Here is a 17,546-nt window from a genome sequence, read left to right as displayed (position 1 = left end):
CTGACTCTACTAGGACCCCAAATATCAGAATGAACTAATGAAAAAATAGACTCTGAACGACCCTCAGTACTACGTGAAAATGTAGCACGAGTGTGTTTCCCAAGTTGACACGACTCACAATCTAATGTGGATAAACTAGACAAACTAGGCACCATCTTTTGCAGTTTGGATAGACTTGGATGTCCCAAACGTTTGTGAATTAGATCTGGGGAATCTGTAACGGAGCATGCTGTTAAGGAATTTGAAGAGGTAAGATAGTAAAGGCCTTGTGATTCATGTCCTGTTCCAATCATCTATCTCGTACTGTGGTCCTGTATGAGAAAAAAATCATCAAAAAAGGTTATGCTACAATGTAGGGCTTTCGTCAAACGACTAACCGATGCTAGATTAAAAGGAGAACCAGGGACATAAAGAACAGAGTCTAGGGTGACAGAAGATACGGGTTTGGCTTTTCCAACCCCTTTTGGTTTTGTTTGGATCCCATTGGCTAAAGTAATAGCTGGAAGAGATTGTGAATAAACAATATCAGACAATAGTGATTTATTACCAGAGATATGATCAGAAGCCCCTGAGTCTATGACCCATGATCCAAGAGTGCTAGACTGTGACACACAAGTAAATGAATTACCCACAACAGAAACATCAGGTTGTGCAACCGAAACTACTTGTGGAGACGTTTGTTTATTTGCACGATACCGAAGGAACTCTTTATATTCCTTTAGAACAATAGGATCATAACTAGGTGGTGAACCATGCAAAATATAACATATGTCACGAGTATGTCCAGGTTTATGGCAATGACTACACTTGGATCGAGGTTTTCCAAAACGTTGTTTACTTGCGCGATTTCGAAGGAGCTCATTATATTCCTTTAGAACAATAGGATCATAACTAGGTGGTGAACCATGCAAAATATAACATATGTCACGAGTATGTCCAGGTTTATGGCAATGACTACACTTGGATCGAGGTTTTCCAAAACGTTGTTTACTTGCGCGATTTCGAAGGAGCTCATTATATTCCTTTAGAACAATAGGATCATAACTAGGTGGTGAACCATGCAAAATATAACATATGTCACGAGTATGTCCAGGTTTATGGCAATGACTACACTTGGATCGAGGTTTTCCAAAACGTTGTTTACTTGCGCGATTTCGAAGGAGCTCATTATATTCCTTTAGAACAATAGGATCATAACTGGGTGGTGGACCATGCAAAATATAACATACGTCACGAGTGTGTCCAGGTTTATGACAATGACTACACTTGGATCGAGATTTTCCAAAACGTTCTCTCCTTCGTCGATTCTCCATAGAGTGGTATGTATGCTGGAAATTGATAGAAACTGCTATAGTGGTCTGAAAATATTGGAAGCTGCCGGAATCTGCCCACAGTGGCCTGAAAATTTTGATTTTACAGGGAACTTGCCGGAAACTGCCCTGCAGTGGTCTGCTTTCGCCGGAAACTGCATGAAAATCACCGGAACCCTAATTCCGGTGATCGGATCTAGAGAAAACTGAATGGGTTTTGGTTGGAAATACTGGGCGACCCCAACAGAAGAAAACAGCTCGAAAAAAAGATGACCGGAGCAGTGTTCACGCGCCGGCGCGTGAACAGATCTCGCCGGAAAACTTCCACCTCCAAACGGCGCGTGGGGGCGCAGGGGGGGTTTTTTCCGGTGGAAATTCTTGGGGTTCGGTCGCCTGAGCTTCCCGAGCCTCGTGATGGTGTTGTCTTTCGCACAACACCTTCAGAATGAAAGATGACACAAATCAGTCCCAACCGTCGTCGCCGGAATTTGACTCGGTGACTTGAAGTTTCTCACCAATGCTCTGATACCATGTTAGATTAGGTCTTAGGCCTAACTCACACCCCAAAAGCTAGCTCAAAGGGAGGAGGATTGCCCAAGCCTTATAAGGAGTCCACTCATCTCATTAACCACCGATGTGGGACTTTTGTCATTCTTTAACAGTATATAACCCAGATTCTTTTTTGGATTTTATTAGCTCTTTTGTATTGTGTTAGACCTTTGATTTGTCAGCTCTTTAGACTTATGTTAGGTTTTTGTTATCTTTTTATGAGCTGATATCTCCCCCTCTTGTGTAACTAAGCATCTCCTTGATGCCTTTGTGATTTATAAATCACTTCGTAAAAAAAGAACACAATTGAAGGGGAAAACACATTTCAAGTAAGGAAACCAAATCTGGAAGTTAATTTTTCATATTTAAAGCCTACTATCCTCCTATGTTTACCAAAAACAATGTTCTATCTGTGTTACCTGAAAGAGGCAGAGAAAAGAGAGGAATCAATTCCAGCTTATCTTCTCACATTTGACCTTGTATAGAATGTCTTCTATATCCAACTGTTCACTTCTACTGTTAAGTTCAGCTTTGATGCCCTTTCTCACTGTACATGTCGTAGATCCTTCTGTTTATCCGAGTTAATATCTTAAAAGGTCATTGAACTATAAGAATTTATCTTGTAAAGTCACTGAACTTCGTTTTATATCAATAAAATCACTCAACTTAAGGTTTATATCTTCAAAAATCACTCAATTACATTTATCAATAAAATAAATTATATTTCTTATTTCAAGTAAACATGAACTCCACAAATAAACAAAATGATTAGCATAGTTATTTTATCATTACCTCTAATTTCACAAACTGTGACGAGCAAAAATTAACCTCATTTGCAATAATTGATTTTGGGTTTGATTAGTTCCAAGAATTGGCAGCAATTCAATGAAGAACTAGAATCCGGTGATGATGACCCTCCATTGGAGTTAATCAAGAAAGCTTCGGAAGATGAAATGGCAGTGGTGTTAATTGGACGACTGTTATCTTCGTTCAAGATCCACTGAAGTCACTATCTGATTACCCATCTTTGAAATGAATAAAAAATAATTGAGGGATTCATAATAATTCCATTTCCACCATTAGAGCATCAGCTATCAAAGTTGAGCTCTGTATTAGTAATAATTTGTGTATATTAAAATGTTATTCCTTAAGAATTGGGTTCTATTTTCAACTTGTCGAGTCTTAAATTGCTTATCACTTATATTAAATTGATAATAACTTATTGTCTTCCCTATTGCCCAGTGCCCACAGGCCACAAACCTCTAGAAATTTTCACGGCATATGATATAAGAAAAAGAAGAAGCATAGATTTTTTTAAAAAAATTGTATATTTAATTTGTGGGTTATATATTTATATGACATATAAAATAATTTATTTCTAGTTGAATGATTTTTGAAGATAAAAGTTTAAATTTGTAGTTGAATGATTTTTGAAGATAAAAGTTTAAAGTTGAGTGATTTTTTTGATACAAAACAAAGTTCAATGACTTTACTGGATAAATTGTCATAGTTCAATGACCTTTTAAGATATTAACTCCTGTTTATCCCATAAGAAATAACACCAAAACCCTCTTTGATATATTTTTATACATTTAACTGAAAATTGGAGCCCTTCTTAGGAGGCATAAGATGGCAAAATTGTAAATATTTGGTGGAGCCTTTATAGAATGAGACTGATGTCTGTGAAATATAATTCAACTGTGACCAATGTCAAGATACTTGTATCATCGGTTGAGTTGGACAGGATGAATACTGAGAAAGTTTTGAGCTCTTCTGCTGATCTAACTTTCTTTGGATCTCTGAACCACTTTTTTTTTTTGTAATGTTGGTCCGTGAATTGAGTGGCTAATGGAGGACACAGTGGCTAGAATTATAGCTTATCTGCCATCATAATTATACTAAAAACTTGTAAATTATTATCTCTGAGTAGAAATATTTTAATTATGGAACTGCTTATCTTTTTTTTTCCTCACAATTTCATCATAGTCTGGAGATACGGATTGACCAGATGCCATAGAAAGTGATCTGCATTGCTCTTGCAAATAATTAGGAAAAAAGAAAAAAAAGAGAAGATGGTGTCACATAACATAGGTTGTTTGGCCGTCACTTTGGCATTTCTGTGGAGTCCTTTGTTTTTTCATTTACTTCCAATGATTTGTTTGTTATCCAATAACCAGGTATCCGTAAAACGTAAAATTGCAAGAACCTCTCTATAGATGAGCTGTTTGCCGTAATATGATGTATTTGGCTGAGTAGTAGAACCCTCCATGAGTCCCTGAGAAAAAAAGAAAAAGAAAAACAAAGGAGCAAGTTATGCATGAGTTTATATCTTTTGGTCTTTTCGGTTTTGCAACTCTATGGTTGATAGTTGTTGGGGTAAATTTGAATCAGAACTCAGGTTGTTTCCAACTGAAAACTTTTATCAATGTCATATGATTGACTTTATAAGCCATCTCCCTTTGCCAGGGTAGGGAGGTTGAATGCCTCTGCTCTGGATCATTGAGTTTCTAGTGGGTAAAACATATCTTGCCAATGAATCGGCATTGTGTTTAGGACTCAGTGTTAACAGTTTAACATAGTCTTGCTTATCGACAATCCACCAAGGCACCTACACATACCTATAAGCCAAGCAACTAATAAGAAAACGAAAGGTACCTTTGTAGTAGAGCTCAATGCTTATTAGAAGTTAAGAAGTAAAGCAGTTTCTGTTGAGGAACTACTCCGAACTAGCTCTACTTGAAAAGTGAATAACTCAACCCTGTGCTTGCTACTATTTGTGCTGAGCAATTTTTTACTGAATTAACACATTTACCTCTGCAGTTTTCCTGATGTGACCGATTAAAGTTTTCTTGATGTGTTAGTAAAATTCTTTTGCGTACTGTGGTTCCATTATCTCATATCATCCACTTAATATACTTAACTTAATGCAGAGATTTGGGTCTTCTGGTGGTTCTATTATGTGATATTGCAGCTTTCCTGCGCGAAGATTGCTACTTGGATCATTACATACGTGACTTTCCTTGCCTCTCAAAAGGCCATGAAGTATCTCTGACCTCAACCTCCAAGAGAATTCCTCCTAGTTTATTCAGGTGGCTTGAGTCCTGCCTGAAGCATGGGTGCAGTTCTGCTAGTATTAGTCATCTCCCATCTTTGATCTTCAGAGATGGAAGTTCTGTTGTCAACTGGGGACGGAAAATTGTATCATTCTATAGCCTGTTATGTGGTGCTGAGCTATCGGGGAAGAGGCTATCTTCTGGTGTTTCTTGTGCTATTGCGTCTGGATCGTTTAATACTCCGGAGGAACTAACTGTCTTGTCAATGGTTGGAGAAAGAGTAGGCCTACAACAGTTAGACTTGTTACCTGCTGGAGTCTCTCTTCCTCTGCGAGATGTAAGTGAAGAGCTAAAAGAATTTACATCCAATTTCCTATCCAAAATAAAGAAGTGCAAAATTTGGATATTCTGATCTATTCACCTTAACACACAAATATGGCTGGAAGGGTGTTACATAATGATATCTTTGTACCCTTAATGGATGTAGAGTCTTCTGCTTTTAATTGCAGCAGTTCACATCACATAGTTATACTCAGATGTTTCCATGCATTCAAGATCTTTTTTTTTATTTGACTTGGTTTTTAATTATAGAAGGGGTGATTTTGTCTTATGCAGGCATTGGATAAATGCCGTGATTCTCCTCCAATAGATTGGCCTGCTGCTGCATATGTTCTTCTTGGTCGGGAGGATTTGGCTTTCTCACACTTAGCATATTCAAGAAAATCTGTGGAGCTTGAGCCCCATATGAATGTAAATATGACATGTATGTCCGCTCCTTACATGTTGAACCTGCATCCGGTGACAATTCCTTCCTCAATATCTGACACAATACAGTCAGAGGATAACAAGCTAGAGGATGTAGATTCTGTTGAGGGATATGTGGCTGATGGTATGGAGCATATTTTTAACTCTGGCATCCAGTTGCGTTATGGTCGCGATCTGCGATTGAATGAGGTCAGTTTTTGATATTGTGCATGACTGAAAATAGATGTTTGCAGGCACTGCTTTGCAGTAAATATAAGCCTGCCTCACTTTTAGGAGTGCTATCCATTAGTTTGACCTGATGTTAGAGTCATACTTCCCTGAACTGGGAGGCTATCCGATTACGCTTGTCAAGAGTCGATCCACATACATTTCATTATGGAAACCTGGCGGTCATGTCAGTTTTATGTAGACGAGCTTGACCCTCTGTGTATTGTCCTTTTTTTTTTTGATGAAGTAAGTTTTGTATTAAAAGGCATCAAGAAGATGCAAACAGATTCCATAATCAAATGGTGAGAACTTCAGGTACTGCAAGAACCTAGTATGAACTGGGAGTTAAACGAGAAGCAAAAACTCAAGGCTGCTAAGCCACTGAGCGGGAGCTGATAAAATCTGAAAGGGGAATAGTGCCATTTACAGGGGAAAGATTGCTCCAACTAAAAATATTCATCAAACATATGGTTTTAAGAGAGCAGTAAGAGTTGAAGTCTGAAGTCCCATCAAAACAATATAAAAAAAAATAAAATACAAGCTGGGATCATTTGTCAGATCTTCGTGATGGATTTATCCACTTTCCACAAACTCCACCTTTCAACTGCTTCGTTTAAATTGGAGAGGGGTTGTTCAGCTGATTGCAAAAACTGATAGAAACATAAGCCAAAGGTCAGCTGCGACAGGACAGTGCAACAACAGGTGGTTTACTGTCTTTATATTGTGGTGACACATAAAGCATCTGCTCACCACCTGAAAACCTTTTTTCTTGAAATTATCATGAGTTACAATGGCATTATGAAGGGATGTCCAAGTGAAGCATTTAACTTTTGGGGGGGAGTTGTCTTCCAAACCAGTTTCCAAGGCCTAAGATCAGTCATTCCATCAGCTGCATTAATGTGACTATAACCTGCTTTCACTGTATAAGTCCCTTTGCTCGAGTCTCTCCATCTTAAGTTGCCTGGAAGTTGAAGATTCATTGAGAAGTCTGCCAGTAGTTCTTACAAACCAATGAGTTCCCCCAGCTCCCACCTTGTAAGTTTCTTCTGAACTGAATATCCAAGATGCTGCCTTCCTTGTTTTCAGCTATTGAGGAGTCTGGCTCAGTGGCTTTTAGGAACAGCCTAGGGTGGGAATCTTTGAGGGCCTGATTGATCACCCATTTATCCTTCCAAAACTTGGCAGCAGAGCCATTTCCAACCTTAAAGGATACCTTTTTATAGAAATCATCCTTCAGATTGTTAATATGCTTCCAAGGACTAACTCCATGGAGGGGTCTACTCTTTTGGTGCAACAATTATCTAATTTGTCATATTTAGCACGGCCCACTTCTTTCCAAAGGTTTGATTCTCCATTTCCAGAAACCACCACTTTAAAAGTAGGCTATTGTTGTGCTTGCTAAGATCTCTGACAGTCAACCCTCTTTGTTCCTTTGGCAATAAGACCTTTGCCCATATCACAAATGAATTATGTGCCCTTCACTGTTTCCTTTCCAAAGAAGTGTCCTCCTTAGACCATCCAGCTGATCCCTCACCTTACATGGCATTGGTATGAGGGACATGATGTAAGTGGGTATACTGTCCAAGACACCGTTGATTAAAGCCAACCTACCATCCATGGACAAATGCTGCATTTGCCAGTTTGCTAACCTTCTTTTCCACCTTTTCCATCACTCCACTCCATACCTCAGTTGCTTTGTAACTTGCAATGAAGGGGAGACCTAAGTAAGTGAAAGGGAAAGAACCGTGCCGCACCCCAAAATCTTTGCCAGATCAAACAAGTTTGGAACTTCATTAACATTGTATATCTTGCTCTTCATCTTGTTTATATGAAGCCCTGAAATGGCTTTACATAGCATGAGTGTCAGATTGAGATATAGGACTTGAAGTGTCTCAGCCCCACAAAATATTAGGGTGCCATTTGCATATAGTAAGTGAGAAACTGAGATTGAGTGATTTGGATTGCTTTCCACCTTTAAACGTTCAATTCAGTGGTTAGTTCTGGCTTTGTCCAGCATCTTGCTCAAACCCTCCATGGCTAAAATGAATAAAAAGGGGAAAGAGGGTCCCCTTTGCCTTGTTCCTTTCCATGGAGAGAAAAAGCCAAGAGGGTCCCCTATTCACTAGAATGGAGTACTTTATTGTTGAGAGATTGTATTTGATCCATTTAATCCACCGGTCTCCAAATTCCATTTGCTTTAGCATTTCTAATAAATAGGACCTGCTAAATTTGTCAAAAGATTTCTTGACATCCAGTTTACACAAAATTCCAGGCCTTTATGTTTTCAATCTACCATCAAACATCTCATTTGCAATCAATGAAAGGTCAATGACATTTTGTTCCCCTCACACCAGCTTTTAGACCACTGTTTTAAGCCTCTCAACCAGACTTTGACCAAAATTTTGTACACTCCCTGTGAGGCTTATAGGCCTGAAGTCTCTGAGATGCAAGATTCCCTTCTTGAATTGGCGTGTACCAATTTGGTTCAGATTAATAAGCTTACGACCACTGAACAAACTTGGTGAAGACCCCTCGGGACCACCATAAGGGGACCCAAGGGGGACCCCAACCTTGGCCAAGCAAGCTGCCAAGGCAGCTTGCAAATTGCTCTTGCAAGGAACAAGGGCGCGTCGCGGACTTGCTCCCCCAAGGAAAAAAAACTTTGTTCGCGACGCGGTCGTGTCGCAGACTGTACTGTCTCGAAATTTTATTCCAAATATCTTCAGGGAACAGCTCCGCGTCGCGGACCAAGTCCGCGACGAAAATGCAGAAATTCAGAAATCTATTTTTTATTTCATTAAAGAGTCCACTTAAGTGAGGGGTATTCTATTCCCCTTATCAAACTAATGTAGCGGCTTGTCGAGCATTTGACAAACTCACACCATCCATTTCAAATAGGATTTGTCCCCTGGAATAAGGGCTATCAAAGAAGCATTGCTGGACTTGACCATGTGGCATTGCTGGTGGAAATGGTTGAGAGCTCCAATGTCATCCTTGATGTAATTCCATGCAGTTTAGTAAAAGGTCATTGTGTAACCATCATATCCTGAACTCTTGTCTGGTGCACAAGAGTTGATGGCTGCGCTTACCTCTTCTTCAAAAGTTCTCTCCAGACAGCTTTTCTCTGCTTGAGTAATGCTATTAAGATTTTCAAAGCTAGCTATAGCCCTCCACTGCTCATCCTCTGTATACCATACTTGATAAAACTTTAGAATTTCTGCTTTGATTTCTTCCTTATCTACACTGATCTCCTCATTAATCACTAGCTTGTCAGTTCTGTTGTGAAAACCATAGTATGTACATGATGATCCAGTCCAGTCAATGATTTAATAGACCATTAACTTTGTTTCTTGAGCATACCTGATCGATGCATTCATCACAAAGTTCCTAGCACAGTCAAGTGCTGCACTTGTGTTGCTGGTTTATCTTCTTTAATATCATTAAACAATGCTTTTGATTTATAGGTTAGACGTCTTCTATGCTCTGCTAGGCCTGTTGTTATTCAAACACCTGTTAATCCGACTGCATCAGATCAGGACCTCCAACAGGTATACTGTTGCAATAATTTGGTATGTGCTACATGTTATTTCCAGAACTAAAGACAACGCTACCTGTTTTCCCCAATGCTATGTAATGATAATTGTTTTTCCTTAAAATTCTCAACATGTGCCTCGTGTTCTGATCTTCTTGTTGGTTTTCAACCACTGTTCACCTCTTGACCTTGTAACTTACATTTCCATACCCTGTTCATTACTTGTTAAATTACCGATTTAATACTATATATGTGTTCTTTGAACAAAATTTATATTAGGGCACACATTGATTTGGTAGGTGTTGGAAAGCCAGCTAACTAATTTGGGTAAAAAACAGACAAACAAGTAAAGGCATTGCTAAGCCACATTTTGGTGCAATGCTCTCCTCGGGATGGTGACATTTTTAAAGAACATGAACACTGCACCCTAATTTTTTTTCTTCCAGTTATCACTTTTTATTGCTGCTCTAAATGCATCTTAAGGAGGAAATAAAAATTTTGAAGTTTGAACTGCAGCTGACTTGCCTGTAGTAAAGACAAATGTAGAAAGATAAAATAAAATACTTGAATATTACATTGTTACTGTAACATTGATGACCATGTGCATCACCGTATCCTTTACACCTCACATACATCTGCAAGCGTTTGTCTGTCACATTGATTCTCTTTTTTTCTTTTCTTTAGGCTCAATTATGGCAGCTTGCTCAAAGGACTACGGCCCTTCCCTTTGGCCGTGGTGCATTTACACTTGCTACAACCTGCACTCTCTTAACGGAGGTACCATCCTTCACTTACTTCTACAAATGGAATAGCTCAGCATATTTTCTAATTGACAATATAAAAGTTAGTCCTTGTGTTTTAAGGAAGTTGTTTTAACATCTGCAGGCACTCATGGTTCCCAAGCTTATCTTGGCAGGTCGGCTGCCTGCACAGCAAAATGCAACAGTATGTCTGGACAAATTCCAGTGTACATCTATTTCCATCTATGCATATATTTCTTTTATTAGCAGTTTGGTTTTCAGATAATTGATTGGAGCCAGGTTGATGTTTTACTTATTAAATGTAGATGGAAACATGATTTTGGTGTTTACTTTTTATCCTTGAAGGTTGTTCCTTTTTATGATGTTCAGTAGTTTTTTTGCCAAACTAATGTGGTACGCTTTTCTCTGGCATTGCCCACGTTTCAGGCTTCAGCATTATTATATTTGTTGGCTTTCTTTAGGCACTTGTGAGCAGTATCCTAACCACCCATATGCCCCTCTCCCAAGGCCTATGATTTTTTTTTTTGAAATTGGTAAATTGTATTCATCAGCATTAAGGTTATGCTGGCCACCTCCAAAAGTGAGCAATTACAAGCTTCCTATCAAATCTACAATCTGATCTACATCTTCTATACAAAGTAGTTTACACCAAAGAAGTAGAGCTTCAATACAATTCCATTTTACTTTATGTATGGAATTGGACCTATCTGTAAAGCATCTCTCATTTTTTTCCTTCCATATTGACCACCATATACATGATGGTATTAATCTCCACCATCTCTTTTGACTTTTACTAACTCCCCTCCTAATCCAGCAACTCAAAAGATCCGATGTGTGCTCTGGCATTGTCCAGCTAGTGCTTGTAATGTTGAGGTAAAGGTTCCATAGCTGAGTGGTGAACTTGCAATGTAAAAATAGATGCTTATTGGTTTCCCCTGTTATGTTGCAAAGAGAACACCTGGGAACTAGTTGTCTACCTTTCTTTTGTAGGACTTCTGTCTCCCCAGGCCTATGATTGCCTTGCAACAATTGTGTGTTTGTGAAGTTTATTTGTGTAAGTCATGCCTCTTGTTCTTGTTTAGGTTAACTTAGATCCAAATGTTAGGAATGTTCAAGAACTCAAATCTTGGCCCGAGTTTCACAATGCAGTTGCTGCTGGATTAAGGCTTGCTCCACCTCAGGTTCGGTTTTATCTATTTGCATGTGGCTTTATCCCACTGTTATTATCCAGTGTTTTTTTAGATACTTCTCTAAGTTTCATTTTCTTACTTGATGCTACTTCCTCACGTTTTGATGCATTGTCTTGTGCTTACGCAGGGAAAGATGTCAAGAACATGGATATTATATAACAAACCTGAAGAGCCCAGTGTAGTTCATGCTGGACTACTACTTGCTTTAGGATTACATGGACATCTTCGCGTCTTAACTATAACTGATATATATCAATATTATTCTCAGGTTGTTTATTTCTTTCCGGACCGATCTGGTTTTATGCAGTGCTTTCCCCTCCTTACTAACATTACAATAACCTTTTCTTTTTCTGATTCAACACATTTATTTATCGTTCTTCTATTTATACTGCATATGTCAAGTAAAATATGATTTTCCCCGCCCTATGGAGAAAAGGGTAAAAGATTAATGCTTCTAAAGTTACTAAAGTAATTGTTAGATACTGTCGACTTGCATTGAAGCTTAAATGCTATGCAATTATGCAAAGTAGAATTTATTTGGATGATCGTGAAGGTCGGAAGGATAATTACAGCATACATAGTTGAAGTTGTCCACTTGGTAAAATGAAAGATGTGGCATCAACCCTGTGTCATGTTTGTTTGAGCGACTATACTCAGGTTTCAAAATCCTTATCGAGTGTATTACAACTATAAGTTTGAGAGTTTGGGTTAGCATATATAGTAAAATAGTGCACTTTAACAAACTATAATCTATGAGACATGCTTATTTTGTGCATTCGGTGATATCATACCTTGTAGGAACATGAAAGTACAACTGTTGGATTGATGCTTGGCCTTGCAGCATCATACAGGGGAACTATGCAGCCAGCAATCTCAAAGGTAAGGAATATCTTCTCATTTTCTCCATTGCCTATTCCATTCTTGTCTTTCTTTTCTCCCCCTTCTGTGCATATCAACTGCTGTAACGAAGAGTACTTATTCTCTTTCTGGTCTCTGTTCATCTAATTAGGAGCTAGTCGCTTCGCGACCTATGCATGTTTTGATTACTAGATGGGAGTGCCAGTGCTATGCACGGGTGTTTGATGTACTTATTTTAATTTTAACCCAGATTAGCATATTTCACTTTGAGGTGTGCTTAATTAGGAGTAAAACACCAGAATCTATTGTCGTGAAGATTAACTTGCACAAGAAAATACTGCAATTTTCTCCAATCCTCTGCTTGTTGCTTTAGCTGAAGAAAGGCTTAATTAGATGTGCAAGACAAAAAGGCACAATCAGCTCACAGTATCTTTCAAAATAGTCCTATCTATTTTATTGTTCAATTTAATCCATTTCCCTGAAATGAAGAAGACACAGTATACTACTTGATTGATAATTCCATACCCTTTTTAGTCAATTTCTAATTTGACCATCTAATATCATTTTATACCTCTTCTATTTATATTACAACTGGAATCTAGTATCAATAACTGTATTACTTGTAATGCCATATCGTGATATTATAAAACATGCCTCTTACTATTTGATTTATCAAAAAATGGTCCTTAATCACTAATCCTTTATCATATGTGTAATGCTTAAATGTTAAAGGTTGAATGCATTGTGCAAATTTTCATAAGCAGCATTTTAAATTATAAATAAAGTAAATGAGAGTGCACATAAAAGAAAGTAATGAACTGCTTATTGGGTCAGCCAATGAATCACTGTCTCTTTTCACTCCTATCAAGTAGTAAAAGGATCTCGTTTGTTTCATCATTTATCATGTGAAGCAAACCAGCCACTGCAATTTTTTTTACTATAATTTTGCAAGTCTTACAGTTTCAAATGTATACACTCCTAATCCTAAAAGCTTATATTTTGTCTTTTTAGTTTACTTATCCCTATAAGTTTCAAGACAAAATGGAAGGCACTTGAAAGGTAACACATTACTTCCATTGTAGAACACTAAATTTTGAGCTCAAAAGTAGGATAACATAATACCTCAAACTAAATTCATTTGGCTGGTATTCTCTCCTGAAGCTATGAGGCTGCCTTCCTGTAGTCATTTCTTTGCATGCCTGCGAAACCAGTACGTATCCATCAACTTCTTTCCAAGTTAACATAACTACATTCAACCCAAAAAAATTATAGCTACAATCTAAGTGATGTAAATTTTGTACATGAAATGTGAAGCTAAAATATAACAGTGACCATCACTCATACAATGAGATTAATTATAAACTTAGAGCAGACAGAACTGTGGCAGTAACATTAGTACGAAGTCGCCATTTCCCTTCCACTACATAAATTTAGTGTTGAATGAAATTCGCCTCCTTCCCAAGTTTCAACAAACAATTAAAAAAAGGAGTGGACCTGATCAATTTTGACGCTTTTGCCAGTGACTTCGAATACACTGTTTATCTAGATTTAAATTTTACTTTTTGTGTATTCAACTTTTTAGTTACTAGCTATCTTGTTTTACACAGAATATGTACAAGAAGAGTAGTTAACGAGCAAACTTTTGTTGTGAAAAAACTACTTCATTATGTTATTGAGCTGCATGATGATACTTACTGTGATATATTTTTAAGTATCAATGTCTAAAATATTTATTAGAAGGAATTACTGAGCAATGGAAAAAGATTTAGCAATAGCCTTAGAAAAATTTCATCTCTTGGAGGTGTTATTTCAAGCTGCAAGTAATTTAAAAATGCATATTCCATTTGCTGGACCTGCAGATGCAATACCTCTCTTTCTTTGTGAGGCAGACTTACTCTCATCAATAGCGTCTTAGACAGTATTCCCACATCTTGTATGTCTCTATTTTCAGCGCCAAGTTCAATTTTAAAGCAAATTGATAGGCTCAAAAGGAGGTTCCTATGGGAGGGAAACAATCTCACTCACAACTATCTCTTGTCAAATGTCAGTCAATTATTCAACCCAAGGCCTAGGGGGACTGTGAATTAGGAACCTCTAGCTTCACAACAATAATTTAATTATGAAGTGGGTATGGAGATATGGACAAATCAAGGCAGGGTATTGAAGGGACATTATCAAGGCTAAATATGACATTCAAGATCATAGGTGTCCAAAGAAAAGTAGTGAGCCTCATGGTGTTTGGGTTTGGAAACACATCAGCAGTTTCCAAGATGACTTCTTCCAGAAAGTCTCCTTCAAGGCTGGTAATGGGCTCAAGATTAGATTTTGGCACGACAAATGGCTTGGGGAATCTTCTGTAAAAGACTCATTCCCTTCATTGTCCTAGATAGCCTCTATCAAAGAAGCAACAATAGCTCAATATAGAGACAACAACTGCTGGGCTCCAACTTTCAGAAGGAATTTACAGGATTGGGAAGTTAACAACTTCCTTTCTCTCTTAGAAACATTGGGACAAAGCCTTCTCAAAAAAGAAAAAAACATTGGGACAAAGTACCTTGATGGATGTGACTCTAGACAGAGTCCTTGGGGCAATTCCAAAGAAAGGATCTATACTGTGAAAGAATGCTACAACTACTGGAGTTCTCAAAATGGTATCCTGGAGGTATGGCCTTGGAAACATGTCTGGAGTACAAGGCAACCTCTCAAAGTCTTTTCCATCCCTTGGACTGCCCTGAAAGAAGCACGCCTAACACAAGACAATTTCAAGAAAAGGGTGTAATCCTCATCAACAGATGTGTCATGTGCAGGCAGACTACTCAAAGTGTAAATTACCTCTTTCTGCATTGCCCTGCAGCAGCTAACCTGTGGCATTTTTCTACTCTATGCTTGGCCTTCAATAGGTAATTCCCTTTAACATCAATGATGCTTTTACTAGATGGATATTGTGGAGAGTTGACAAATCCATTAAAAGGATCTGGAGAATGATCCCAATAGTTACTTTTCTGAGCTTCTGGAAGGAGAAAAACAACAGATGTGTGATGGAATCTCAACCTCTATTTGTACTCTCAAGGCTAGATGCTTAGTTAGTTTATGTAGTTGGCACTTTCTTGCCCCCGTAAACAGTGGATAACTTTTTGGATTTTGCTAGTTCCCTATCTCTAGTACAATCGAGATGTAGGGATTTCTTTTGGCTGCTTTTACAGGTCTTTTGCCAAGCATGCTTCATGTAATTCTATTTGGAGCAGCTTCTTTTGTTCCCTTGTAACTTTGCATCTTCTTGATGCTTTTCTAATATCATTTAATCACTTTACCCCAAATAGAAACTAATTTGGGTTTGGTATGCACAAGTGAAGAACTGAACCAATGTTCTAAAGAATCAAACTTAAGAAACGAACTCCCACCCCTAATTCAATATAAGGTAAAGAAATTTCCTCCATGCAACAATGTAGGGAAATACAGAAGTAAGCAAAAACAAACCTAGTGTACAGAGAGGCGGATAAATAATAGGAAATGAAGAAGCATAGAACTCCAGAGTAAATGAACAAAGATGCAACGAAAAATGAAGTGGAAGCAGTGGTGATCGTGGGCTTGATGAATGGACCAAAAAGACGATATTACCCTTGGTCGTCCAAAAGACTCCCACTTATTATATAGTTAAATGTAGTGTTCTTGTAAACTGCACCATAGTACTATTTGGGAATTGTCAGCATAGGTATGCATGTCTGATTGCTGTTTTTTAAATCTTTTTTTGTTTGGTTTGTGGTGGGAGGGGATAAATAGACGGTTGTAGCTGATAAAAGTCTCGTGGAAGTACCTATGCTAATGAAGTTAACAGAAGTACTGCATGAAGTTCTTGATTTTATCAGCAGATCTTAAAGCCCCTATTAACTTTCAGCTTGCTCTGACCCTGGCCGTATTATTTCTCTTATTATTTCTGAGATATTCTGGACAAGCTTCCTTACACTTCATTTCTTGTTCTTCACAGCATATAACTGTCTGCTGCCTGATTGTTTTACTTTTGGAAGCATAGGAGGATGACTCTTAATAATTTGACGAGTACAGTACCTCATAATATCTGCAGATATAAAATTGCAGAATTGTAGTTGCTAAACTGAGTTAGTGACTTAGTGTAGCTTTGATTCTTGTATCTCAACACATTTTTCAGTTTGAGCACTCCAAATCTGCCCTTGTCAGTTACTGAATGATATTATCTACTTAACAATCTGCTCTAGTATTCAAACGTCCCTTTCTTGTTGGGTGCATTATCTGCATTATTGACTTAGTAATCTGTTCTAGTTGTAGCTTATTGATTTGTCATTAGATGTGCTTTTCTCCTGTTCCTTCTAATGAATCAAGAATTTATTGTGATCTCCGTGCAGTCCCTCTATGTTCATATACCATCCCGTCATCCGTCTTCCTTCCCGGAATTGGAATTGCCAACCCTGTTGCAGGTAATTGCAGTATACATTGTCAATCAGTAAATGGTTAAATTCTCGTAGAAAATTGGTATTCTCTGTGGGTTTATCAGTTCATATTGGTTATTTTCTTCTGTTCTATTAAGAATTCAGTATAGGTGTAGAATTTGAGAAAGAAAAGATTTATTTCTATTTCAATATTTGTTTACATCCCATGAGCAAGGGTATTTATACAAAATGTCCTATAACTAATCTACTAAAAGAAATCAATTACAGTAATTACAACAAATTAATTAGAATAAAGATTTCCTATAATCAATCTAATCAATACTAGACTTGTTTGACGAAGTGCTGCACTGATCCTTACCGCTTAATTGTTTCATTTTCGTCAAGAATACTCTCCTCTTTGACCCCTCAAATCTTCTTGCAATAGCAACATGCTTTGCTAGCAAATCAGGGGCTGAAGATATGTTTAAATCTTCCATGGTATTTACGCTGATATGTTTCTATTCTTATATTTCTTTCCAACTATTTGTCCTTTAGAAGAATTGAAGGTCTCTGTTTCCCTCCTCCATGTACTTGGGTTAGAGTGATGTTTGCTTTACTGTTTCTTTTGGTAAATAACCTGCCTCTTTAATGAAGTATCTTTGTCTTGAAAAATGATTGTTCTTGCTATTGGATTATTTTTCAGTCAGCAGCTCTCCTTTCTGTTGGGCTTCTATATGAGGGATCTGCACATCCCCAAACAATGCAAATTCTTCTGGTACTCTCTCTAAATCTTGGAGGTTTATACTCTTCTGAAGTTCTCTTGGATCATCTGTTGATCAAGTGTTGAGTAGTCACTATGTATTATTGGGTAGTTGCTTTCGATATGTCAGGATGTGTAGAAGTGTTCCCCTTGCTCGA

General features: G+C 37.8%; 1 protein-coding gene across 1 annotated transcript in view; it reads left to right on the top strand.

The window, feature by feature from the left end:
- The window catches only part of LOC102586984 (anaphase-promoting complex subunit 1), a 41,871-nt gene that overhangs the window by 11,787 nt on the left and 12,538 nt on the right, over positions 1-17,546 (top strand). Inside the window, exons 11-20 of the mRNA XM_006357248.2 lie at positions 4,790-5,249; positions 5,528-5,866; positions 9,349-9,432; positions 10,101-10,193; positions 10,302-10,361; positions 11,260-11,358; positions 11,495-11,635; positions 12,166-12,246; positions 16,605-16,676; positions 17,332-17,403. Of these exons, the coding sequence (XP_006357310.1) occupies positions 4,790-5,249; positions 5,528-5,866; positions 9,349-9,432; positions 10,101-10,193; positions 10,302-10,361; positions 11,260-11,358; positions 11,495-11,635; positions 12,166-12,246; positions 16,605-16,676; positions 17,332-17,403 (1,501 nt within the window). The remainder of the gene's footprint in view (positions 1-4,789; positions 5,250-5,527; positions 5,867-9,348; positions 9,433-10,100; positions 10,194-10,301; positions 10,362-11,259; positions 11,359-11,494; positions 11,636-12,165; positions 12,247-16,604; positions 16,677-17,331; positions 17,404-17,546) is intronic.

This window comes from Solanum tuberosum, unplaced genomic scaffold (assembly GCF_000226075.1).
Source record: "Solanum tuberosum cultivar DM 1-3 516 R44 unplaced genomic scaffold, SolTub_3.0 scf00245, whole genome shotgun sequence".
Classification (NCBI taxonomy): domain Eukaryota; kingdom Viridiplantae; phylum Streptophyta; class Magnoliopsida; order Solanales; family Solanaceae; genus Solanum; species Solanum tuberosum.
This window is presented reverse-complemented; position numbering and strand designations above follow the sequence as displayed.